Raw genomic sequence first — 12,066 nt, forward strand, 5'->3', positions numbered from 1 at the left:
TTTGTAAGGGACTAAGGGAGGTCCTTACTTAATGTCAGCTGAGGGAAAAGTCATCATGCCCAAATGTTGTTTATAAACTATTGTTTAATGAACACCATTGCCAAAGGAAGTTTTTATGATATTTGAGATTCAGACACAAGTGCTGTGAGATAGAATTCATGTGAAACTATTGACCTATCTTTGTAGAATCACGGCCCTGGACTTCCAGCTAAAGTCTCTTCATAGCCAGCACCAGTCATCTGAAGTTGAGAACAATGCTCGTACCAGTCTGCTGGATCAGACCACATCATGCCTCTCTCTCCTGGAGGAGGAGAACACCAAGCTCCAGAAGGTAGAACACTGCCCCATCACATCTGTCAGGTGTTAAACCAACAACCTACTGGCCAGCTGCATCCACTTGTAGTAGTAGAACACACATGGTGGGAAAATGAAGATGTAAAATATTCTTCTTAGCTTATTATCTGTTACTCACTTTGAATTGATTAACTGTTTGCCTTCGTTGAGCATTCTCTAAAAGTGTCTGTTTTGTTCCCTGTCATCAAGAACCATTACATGGGGACAGAGAAAATGCACATCTCAAAATGCACATCTGATGTTCTTCTGGTGTTGTGGTACTGTAATGGAGACTTGCAGCTTGGATGTAACAGAATGGACAGCACCTTGTTTTAATTTATTCAGTGAATCACATTATCTTGTATTTTGTAAAATTGATAGCACTTTTTGCAGGAACGTGACATTCTACAAAATGAAGTTGGTTCAATGAAGGAAATGGTGGAGATGACAAAGGCTAATCTAGATATGATGTCACAGGAGAGGAACAATGTGAGGAACAGCTTGGACAGTGTTACACAGGTATAATGATGTTACATATGGAGGACAGTGTTACACAGGTATGGTAATGTAACATATATAGAACAGTGTTACACAGGTATGATGATGTGATATATATAGGACAGTGTTACACAGGACAGTGTTACGCAGGGATGATAATGTTACATATGGAGGACAGTGTTTAAAGGTAGGACAGTGCTACACAAGTTTGATAATGTTATGTATGTAGGACAGTTTTACACAAAAAGGGTAATTTTGCATATATGGGACAGTGTTATACAGGCGGGACAGTGTTGTGCAGCTTGGAAAGAATAACCCAGGTAGGACAATGCTACAAGTTAGGACAGTGTAACACAGGGTGGACAGACACGAAACACAGGTAGGACAATGCTACAAGTTGGGACAGTGTAACACAGGGTGGACAGACACGAAACACAGGTAGGACAATGCTACAAGGTGGGACAGTGTAACACAGGGTGGACAGACACGAAACACAGGAAGGACAATGCTACAAGGCGGGACAGTTTTATAAACAGCTCTGTCAGTTGTTTTGGTGGAATGGTTGCTTTGGTTTTGTGATCCAGAAGCATACAGCATTTGTGATAATACATTAGAGATGATGTGTAGAATTCACTAAGCATCTTGTTGATGAATGCCGTAATAATCTGTAAGTCTAGAAGACACCTCTATTCACTTGTAGGAGAATACAGTGCTTTGTAAGAAGATTCATGAGATGGCAGGGCAGATGGTGGAGTTGAGAACCTTGCTGCAGGCGGTCCGTGATGAGAATGAGAGTCTGTCCAGCACCTGGAAGAATGTCTCCCAGGTAAGTTTTAGAGTGTGAGGAAGAGTACATCTAGCAAAATGTCTTCATGGTCCATTTGACAGTTTTTTCAGCACCTGGAAGAACATCTTTTGGTCACTTTGACAGTCTCTTAAGCACTTGGAAGAACATCTTTTGGTCCATTTGACAGTCTCTTAAGCACTTGGAAGAGCATCTTTTGGTCACTTTGACAGTCTGTTAAGCACCAGGAAGAACATCTTTTGGTCCATTTGACAGTCTGTTAAAGGGGCACTGATGCAGAGTGAATAATGTTTCTTGCCAACGGTCTAATTACGAAACCAAACTGCAAATTGGTCAGTGCCCACTCCCTCGACCGTGACGGACAAAGGGAGTGGGCTCCTGTCCATATTAGGAGAATTTTTTCACCTAAACAGTCAGGAGGCCGGATGCCCATCATATGCCATTATTAAAAAATATCCATAGTATTCCTTGTCTGATCGTAACAAAATATCCCAGCAGTTTAGTTTTTTCAGATGCTTGGATGGTATAGTGACTGATCCAATTTGATCCTATGTCTATCCTCAATATTTAATCATGTTACGTGAAAATATGATGTCAGTGCCATTTGTTTCAGTCCGAAAGATTGCTAAATTTTATATTTCGATAGTTTTGAGTGTTGGTTCAGCTGTGATAGCAATTATCATTCCTTATTCATACACACAGTTGATTTATTTGAATTCGTAAACTAAAAACGATGACTTTGCCGTTGGTAGAGAAATCTGAAAAATTTCTTACATAAAAATAAAACTTATTACACCTATTTACCCAAGTACACAGCAAATGCCTGTATGTATTCCTTATGTAACAAAGTTCTGTTGGTATCCTCAAAAAAGTTTCAGCCTATAAGTGTTTTCATGCGACACAGAGATTACATCTTCCTTGCTGGAACTTGCATTTGATGGTGTAAACCTACACGTGTTATTTGTCATCATTCTTTGGATGGACAGTTAATGAATTTATAACAGGTATAATTAGTAGTTACTCAACAAAAGTTCCCATTAGGCATTTCTCCTGTCTGGAGTAAATACTCAACATTATAAATTAAGGTCTGTATTGGGAAATGTGTTGTATGTTATGTAATATGTGCATGTATGTGATGCAAGAGGGTTTATCAGCTGAGTTACAAAAACAAACATCGATCAAAGGATTAACCAATAACACACTGATTAATTAATTACTTTTATCTTCTAGTGGATTTGTCAAAAGGCAGTGTGTGTAGATGTACTAATTTATACTGACTACACCCTGTCGTAAAGTGCGAGTGTAAAAACAACATCCTCCCTTCAAAGAATTAACCACCCTTGCGTTGATTGATTGATTGCCCATCATTGGTTAACTAAATTACTTAGAAGTGTGGACATCATACAATTTGTTGCCAGGTGTACTATCTTGGGTGACCAGTGAGAGGTTTATCAGGTTTTCACCAATGTGAAAGACGTGAGACGCTGTGTTGCTTTTTCACAAATTAGACTGTTGTAAGACACACGACACAGAGCAGTATTATTTACCAGCTGCAGATGAATGGAATACGATTTCTTTTACGTGGATATTGATGGATACATTCCTGAACAAGATAGTAGCCTGACATTGTTGCTATAGAATTACTCTGTTTTACATTCATTATTTGCATTTTGTTTTAATTTATTTGTTGTAGCATTCAGCTGAATCTATATGACAGAAAACACACACTAGATAGCGTATGTGTGTGAAATAGGATCCACATTGGCAATCTACAATCTACAATCCTAAATGTATAAATGTTGCTGTTATGTTAGAAATTTACTATAAGTATAAGCAGACAGTGTGTTCTTTTATTAATTTTCAAAATCATACAAATATGGCAATAAACTAATAAGGGTTATAAGACAAAATATAGAGACGTACACTGGCTTCGTTATTTTTCTGTCCTAATAGTTTTTTACCATTTCTACCACTGGCAGTTGATTGACCTTCAAAGTGTTTGATTTGTTTTCATAATACATTTGTAATGATGTAAAAATGACTTCACCTTCGTTGATATGTCTATAATTAAACTATCAATTGCGCATAAGGACTGCGCTGCAGAGGTCTCGAACCAGTCACGAATTCTGGGATATCATCTGGGTACTCATCCGGGAGAAAAACAATAACAAGTTTACACCAATCCACGGAAATTGCTCCACATCAGTGCCCCTTTAAGCACCATTAAGAAAGTCTCCTCATCAGTTTGGTAGTCTGTTGAGCACCAGGCAGAATGTTTCCACATCAGTTTGACAGTCTGTTTAGCACGAGGAAGAACATCTTTTGGTTACTTTGACAATCTGCTAGGTATGTGGAAGAACATCTTCTGGTCAGTTTGGCAGTCAATTAAGCACCTGGAGGAATGTCTCCACGGACAGTAAAGCTTAGATGGAACCCAAAAAATAAATAAAATAAAACAATGATGATATACTTTCTGATTATCAATAAGAAATCAAAAGTGCTGTATCTTGTACTTGGGCTTACTACACTTGAAACGAAGCAACTGGGAAATCGAACTCAGTTAGAGCAGTTAGAAATATATCAGAATCTGCAAACTTGTATTTTGAGTTGCATGTAAGCTTTAAATCTACACTCAGCTGTAAAATGGGTATCTGTCAAGATGTATTGGCAAGGTGAGTGTTTAGTTCATTGCGCTTATCAGGCAGCATGGCTGTATGATCCCCAGGGAGTTGAAAATGTATTGGACCCATGAAGATCTGGGGTAGAATAGGTCTTCAGCAACCCATGCTTGCCATAAAAGGGGACAATGCTTGTCGTAAGAGGCGACTAACGGGATCGGGTGGTCAGGCTCGCTGACTAGCTTGATACCCTGTGCAGATTGATGCTCATACTCAGTTGTTTGGTCCAGACTTGGTTATGTACAGACTTATTTTGGTTCTTGAAGAAGGAATAGAAATCTTTGGAACGGGATGCCTCTGAAGAAAAAGCTGTGTTCTAAACACAGCTGTAGTGAAAGATTTGAAGTAAAATTGTCTGTCGTTGACCCCACTTTGGTGTGACAAATGAAAACAAAATGCCACTGATAGTGAAGTGCTTCCCAAACAACTTGCTCTGTGCTGTGTCCATACAAACCTTGACTCCACACAAATACTCTGTTGACATGCTCAGCTGCCCCTGCAGACTTGCTGTTGATTAATTGTCACTTGCATAGTGATTGTCACAATTTATCTCAAATTTTGCTGAAATGTATGAAAATATCTGTGGTTTCATTCACCAAATTCCTACTACCATGTTACGTGTGCAGGATGACTTATTTAAAGAACCAATAAGATGGAAAATGTCTCCTATTGTCCATCATTGTATTTAATGCTGTTTTAAATTATCACAGACTAACAAAATATCCATTTTTAGACAAATTAATGTTGTACCTCAGTCAGCCTCACTGTTTAAATGCTTTTTATAAAGTCACTGATACCATCAGCTATGTCAATAATCAATCAGCTTTATATAATAGTGATGAATGGGAATGAATGCTTAAGATCTATCCAGCATTTTGTTTGTTGTACATGGAAACTTGCTACATGTGGAAGGTTGTGTATTTCCTGAATTTCGTATGGCGATATGTTGTGATACACTCACTTGTACTGCAATATGTGGTGAAGGAACAGCTATCGAGATCTGCTCACTCTGTAACTTTCCTTTACCTTGAAACTGAATCACAAGGATATGGAGCAACCATTGTGCATTGTATAGCCCTTTTCAAAGATACAGAGCTTTCTTCGGTGTATATTTTAACTGGTCCTCTGGGCTACTTGATTTTGTGTGTCACTAGTCCTTTCCAAAAATTACCAGCCCAACACTTTACTATAAAAAAAACCAGTCAACAAATCTTTCTTTTAATTGTAACTGATGTCCAAAGGAAAGATAGCACAGATAATTGCATGATTTCTCATTTCATATATATGAGAAATTCAACTGAAACTAGCTCACACCATGTCCTAGATCAACTCAACCATACTACGTATATGCTGTAACATTTTTAAACAGCAAGGAATGCTGAAATTCAAATAGTTTAAAGAGTCTGGTAAGGTGCATATCTGTGTTACTCAAGAAACATTTGATTGAAGTCACAATCATGTGATATGATCTTGATGTGCACATTTTAATGATGTATGCACCTATGGCTTTGAATAGAAACATCATTAACATGCCCACTTTCATGATTGACCTTTGGTACACTTTCTCATAAAGAAAGACAAAACACTCAATGTTCACAAAAGTCACCTGTATTAGGTAACATGCACTTCCTTTAGAGTGAATAGAATAATGAAAACAAATTGAAACCTGAGAAACATAGTCTCATATAATATGATAGAGGCCTATGTTTATCAAGTAAAATATTAACTTGTGAAACATAATTGCTGCTACATGTCACACACCATTTTGAACTTTGAGGTCTAATACAGCAGAAATAAATATGAAAGGAAATTTTATCCTATTATTCAAATAATACAACTTCAACTTAAATAAGTTTATTTCTGATAAAAATACAAGTTTACACATTTGTAAGATGCCATTATATCCCCTTGCCTATTTCTTTTATCAATTCATTTTTACGTAATTCGAAAATTATCACAAATATATTAATTAAATCATATGTATAGTCACCTTTTTCCTGAAGGCAATGGCTTTTCGGTAACATGACACAACATTGGGAAATACATCTGTTTTCTAAGTTCTGTATAAATAACTCGAGAAGATTCTTTTGATGGAGGGTATCGATTGAAAGCTGAAATCGTAATATTACAGTAACCTTGCTAGGAATATTTTCGCAGTTGTAAGCAGCAATTTTACTGGATAGATTGTTCTCAAAAGATTTTTTTCGCAACATTCTGCCATAAGTATTGTGACTGGTAAAAATCATGCATTTAACATAAGGCAGCCAATCATATTACAGCAATGGATACTATCATAAACGAAAACTTTCGGAATATATTTTGAGTACAGTAATGCTATACTGAACATGTTAATCACCAAATCACCATACATACTTAAATTGTGGAACTTGACTTATATAACATGATGGCACGAAAAGATGGTAATAGTTATGTAGATGTATGTTTGATAACATCTATGAAACCCGTTGATTTTTTTCATTAGTGTATTCAATTTTAATGATTTCCTTGAAATGTTGGTACTTTGCTATTTGACAACTTTAAAGTGGACCCATTGCCGATCATTTGGGAAGACTTCTGCCCATTCCCCCACCCACCACCACCACCTGTATTACCTGAATACACATCTATATTTTTTTCTCACCATTACAATTTAGGGGGTACACGGGTGGAGTCTCATCTTCAGTGTGGAATGGGTTAAAATTGAACAAATAAATCTTTGTAGGTATAATGGCATGTCATAACGTACCACAATACATAATCTGATATAGATGAGTTTTGGAGAAGTTAGCAGTGTGCTGTACGGGCAGTGGCCACATGCAAATAAGGTGTTTAACTGTGATTGTTGCCTGTAAACAGGACAAACACAACGCTTCCAAACAGATCGAGAACTATCAAGACACAGTGGCAGACCTGAAAGCTCGGCTGGCTACAGTGTCAGCAGACAAAGATCGGCTGTTTCAAGAAAAACTTGATCTCAACCACAAAGTGCAGCAACTTGTCCTGGACAAGGAACAGCTTATTAAGGTAATCCTGCTAGTCTCAGATTTACTTTTATAAGATTCTAACATTATGAGATTTGTGAGATGTCAGTATTAAGTCTTTGAGACAATAGAGGTTAAAACAGTGGTAAAACATCTGAGATTCAGCTATTCATTATTGACCAGCTGTGTTACGTCTTTGACATTCATCGCTACCTATACGAGAGATACCAGCTATAAATCTTAACATTTTTTGGAGACTGATTGTTCATTACAGTTGGGGGCGGGAAGGGGAGAGGGTAAAATTGGTCATAGGGCTCTTTCATATTTGTCTGTCTCCTCTCCTGCTGCATGCTGTAGTGATGAGTTTTGGGTCTCTGGTTTCTCTTGTTGTGTCATTCTTTTGTACCACCTTTCCCCTGATAGATGACGCAATATAATAATCCTTCAGAAATATATAGATGTTGATGGAATGCCTGTCTGTCTGCCTACATTATACAATTAGCATACCTGGCTTGGAGGACACTAAGTCCAACATATTTGTGAAGATGAACTACAATATGTGGCCAAACTGTGGTAAATTTCGAATTATTTGAATTCTCACTTATATAGCAGGCAGTTTTGGTCAGCTATAGCAACCAAATTAAAAAGAAGCACACATTGCCAGTATCAATGTGTAGTTTGAAAGTGTAACAATTGTCAAGACATTGTTTTGTAAACATCCCAAGGGTCTTATTTTGTCTCATTTTGTAGTTTTATTGGTAAGATTCAGAACCTCATGGCTTTATTTGTAAGGAATGCAGAGTTGTTATCGGTCATTCTCAAACTGACACCATGTTGTAGGTGAAGTTGTCGCTGGAGGAGCAGATCACAGACTTGCAGGGTGACCTGAACAAATCAAAGATGTCATCTAGCAAGAAGCATGATGACACCAAGAAGCTTGGGGAGGAACTCCAGGGGGTGAAAAGGGTGAGTTCATTAAGCAGGGACATTTAGTCAAGATGCATCACCCAACTTGTGCATGAATACACTTTTACTTTGAAGGAACTGAGAGTCAGTTGTCTGATTTCTTTTCTAGTTGGGAATGTCACATCTGGTAGGGGTGTGCACTGCACCTTTCCTGAAACAGCTTGCATTCTTATCCTTAACTTTTACAGTTTTTGCAAATAGATTGGTACTGAATGGATCCAGCTTTGTGGACCCTAATCTATGTCATTGTCTGCTTTTTTTAGGTAAGCCAGGAACTGTCCATGGAGCTGGCATCAGTGAAGGCCTTCTATGAGCGTGCACTGGAGCAGATCTCGCTGCTGGAGAATGGGAAGAAGATGCAGCAACAGCACCAGGAGCTGGCAGAACAGGAGAAGAGACGGCTTCAGGGTGAGGTGGACAGACTGACACAGGTAGGTCAGGCAGTTGGTGGTTGTGGATAAGACTGTAGTCAGAGGGGCTGGAGGTCATTGACAAGGTCAAGAAACAAGGGTTATTGAGGCTGTCAGAATCATCTTGTCAGAGGGATGGATGGTGGTGGAGAGTAACATGTTTGGATTGTAGGTGCTATAAAGAAACTGGAAATAATATAATAGAGGCATTTAACTTTGAGTCAGCCTGACTAACACATTGTGGAGGACATAACCTTTGTGTAACTGCTTCAGTAATGTCTTTGTCACCATACTGGGCATGGTTCAGATACATCATGCTTGTGGTGAAAGGGATCTATAACATACCTGGGTTCTCAGTCAGTCAGTCACAGATCTCATTGTATATCATGGACAGAACACTGTAGTTAGCATTTCCTTGGTCAGTAGTATGCCTCAGCATTGTAAACCCTGTTGTAGGCTTGGGTTGGTGTCTGTGTAATGTTCAGTCTCAGTAGAGATTCATTCCAATTGTTGCTAGCTGCTTGATGGAAGGACTCGGGAAGACCGCAAGGGCCGTGAGGAGCTGGAGGATAGCATGTCCAGGATGAAGGTGAGATGATCCTGGTCAGATTGTGGCCCCTGATACTCTTTACACAAGACTCTGCCTAGCTGTGGCCCATTTGGAGCAGGTCCATGCACTGCAAACATGTCACTTGGAATAATTTTATCTTTCTGTACACCATTTGAGTACAAGCTTTAGGTGAATGCTGCCCTTTGGTATACCAATGTTACAAGAATTAGGGAATCTAATATTGTCTGTCCAGTCAAATCCATCTAGCTATAGCTTCTCATCAGTGGTACAGTATCTCATGACTGTAATCTTGTCAATATTTGGCTGATATATTTGTGACTGTCATATACTATGTCTTATTTCATGTGTTTAGGTGTATATGTATTTTTGTTGAGGAATGCTAACATTGGGTGTGGTTCTTTTATTCAGCTGATGCACTCAGCCAAAGTTTTAGATGGTCTGAGTAGGTTTGAGGTTTGTATAGCCACAGTGTTGATATGTGGGCTCTTGCAATGGCTTGACTTGTACTCTGCATCTAACTTATTACTTTCTTTTACCTCTATCAAATGCACAAACTGAGGCTTCAAAATTGTTATGAGATGCCTCTTGGTATATTTTCGTAAGTAGATGATGTCAATATTCTTGAGAAAGAATTCAAGTAAACTTAACAACAATGCAGTAGTACCAATTGATTATCATCTTGTGTTTTGTAGCCAGTAGTAATAAGATGCCCAAGATATCACTGTGTAGAGGTCCCTTATGGCTCACTGTGCAACTGTAGCACAGCCAGCGAGTCTACACTTCTTGTGGTTTCGGCTGGTAATAGCATTGTCACACCTTAACGATTTAACTGCCGTATGTTCACGTAGGTTTTGGCAATGTTGAGCATATACACATATACTATATATGTAACAGTTACTTATATAGAATGGTTCAGTAGCTTACAAAAGGGAACACCAATGGATGTTTAGCGCGTTGATGAAAATTCACAACTTATGCCCAATCATGTATGCACTATGCGTGGCAGTGTGACCCCGACAATCACGTGTCACAGTAGCTGTAAGTTAGGAACGCTCTCAGTAAGTTCTGTTGTTGTCTGTAACACGTCAGATATGTTTACATGTCAAAACACATATGGTAAAACGTAGGTTAGAAATAATTTATGAATATGCTGGACATTAATTCAAAGTATTTCGTTTTATGAGTAATTTACACGTAACATGTGACAATCGCAAAACTTCCCCGTAACTGTGTAAACTTCCCTGTAAATGTTGTGAATGTAGTTCCTGATGACCTTGCCATACTACATACACCAGCATGCTTCTGTGTGCGTTTAAGTTATGCAGAACTTACTCATAACTTAATCAACTTGCCCCCATGTATTTTCCAAATTTTTCCTGTGTTAGCATACCACTGGCTAAATCGTCAAGGTGTGACAGGATGGCCTTTAAAGGCATGTCACAGTTTGAGGGGCATTCATATTGCCCACACAAACCAAGTAGTGTTACTGTATCCATACACCCTTATGCACACCTGAACATACTTCCTGTGTGAACACGTCCTGTGTGAACATCTCTGCTGTGTACACCTGTAAGGGATGTAAACGGATGATTCACCTTTTCCTCCACAAATGACTCTGACACAGCTAACTGGTACTGGTATTGTAAGAGGAGCTTTGTGTGGTGTAAGTCATGAGACAGGAGATCATACCTGGAGTACGGGACCTCTACACTCTGTGTGTGTGAGTGTTTGTGTTTAACGTTTTATTAGCTAGTTTGAATGTTTCAGTTGTCTAGTCAGCTGTTTAGTTTACCCAGCTGTAGCTTCAGGCAGATCAGAGACACAGTTGTGCCATTTAGTTCATGTCTCATTCAGCAGCTCACCACAGCCCATGTTGTTTACTGTTTGTGTCTAGGCGTGCTTGTGACAACACTTTCGGACTGTCCTGCTATGGTCAGCCTATCAACGCCCGCTTACAGCATCATGTATTTCATGTAGACGTATCATGGATATAGGTTATAGATTCTGATGAGCTTAAATAACAAGGGAGTATGTTTACAACTAAAACAAGTTAAAGAACATTTGGTTCTGTCATATGACTGTAGTTAATGTGTTGACTTGTCATAATATGACATATTCGCTGCCATGAAATACTATAGTAATAGGCAGAAACCATCTGTTCTTTAGCTTGCTTTGAGGAACATATGTCAAAATGTATGCTAATAGTTTGTGATACCCATTAACATAATTAGCACTTGCGATGTCCACCCTATCAAATAGCAAACAGCACACTTACTGGGAGGAAATTACTCAGAGATAAACGTATTTACACCACACACTTTTATCTTTGTTCATTCATTTGGAGTATTTATTATCATTAGTATAGTGTGATAGATGACTTAATTTTGAAAATTCAAGTGGCCAGTGAAATATGATAGTTGGTCCTCAGCATGGATTGTGGGATAAGTGTACATCAGAGTGAGGTTGGACACTGAGTGTTTCGGGGCTTCTTAGCATGTCAGTTGTGGTAATGTGTCATTTATGATATCACTGGAATAATGTGTAACGTGCTGTGCAGACTTTGTAGGTGACGGAGTAAATATTTTGTGTACATGTATTTGTGCATTTATAATAGTACAGTGAAACATTGATATTGCAAACTCCAAGGCACCAAGATATTTCTTTTGCTATGTCTATTGTTCGTCATTCACATTTGACCGCCATCTTGTAGTGTAGAGATGTAGAGACATATATATGCTGAGGCTACAAATCTTTATTCTTGTTCATTGACATAACATTAAAATTCTGAATTTATCATTCACAGACATTATCTAGAGCATGTTTA

The 12,066-nt window shown here is 38.4% G+C and overlaps 1 protein-coding gene across 2 annotated transcripts in view; it reads left to right on the top strand.

Moving 5' to 3' along the window:
- Positions 1-12,066, top strand: part of LOC137277321 (myosin-9-like) — a 74,652-nt gene that overhangs the window by 28,637 nt on the left and 33,949 nt on the right. For both annotated transcript variants that reach the window (XM_067809004.1, XM_067809003.1), the window contains exons 7-13: positions 187-331; positions 727-852; positions 1,532-1,657; positions 7,171-7,338; positions 8,136-8,261; positions 8,525-8,692; positions 9,189-9,260. In XM_067809004.1, coding sequence (XP_067665105.1) covers positions 187-331; positions 727-852; positions 1,532-1,657; positions 7,171-7,338; positions 8,136-8,261; positions 8,525-8,692; positions 9,189-9,260 — 931 coding nt within the window. The remainder of the gene's footprint in view (positions 1-186; positions 332-726; positions 853-1,531; positions 1,658-7,170; positions 7,339-8,135; positions 8,262-8,524; positions 8,693-9,188; positions 9,261-12,066) is intronic.

This window comes from Haliotis asinina, chromosome 3, assembly GCF_037392515.1.
Source record: "Haliotis asinina isolate JCU_RB_2024 chromosome 3, JCU_Hal_asi_v2, whole genome shotgun sequence".
Classification (NCBI taxonomy): Eukaryota; Metazoa; Mollusca; class Gastropoda; order Lepetellida; family Haliotidae; genus Haliotis; species Haliotis asinina.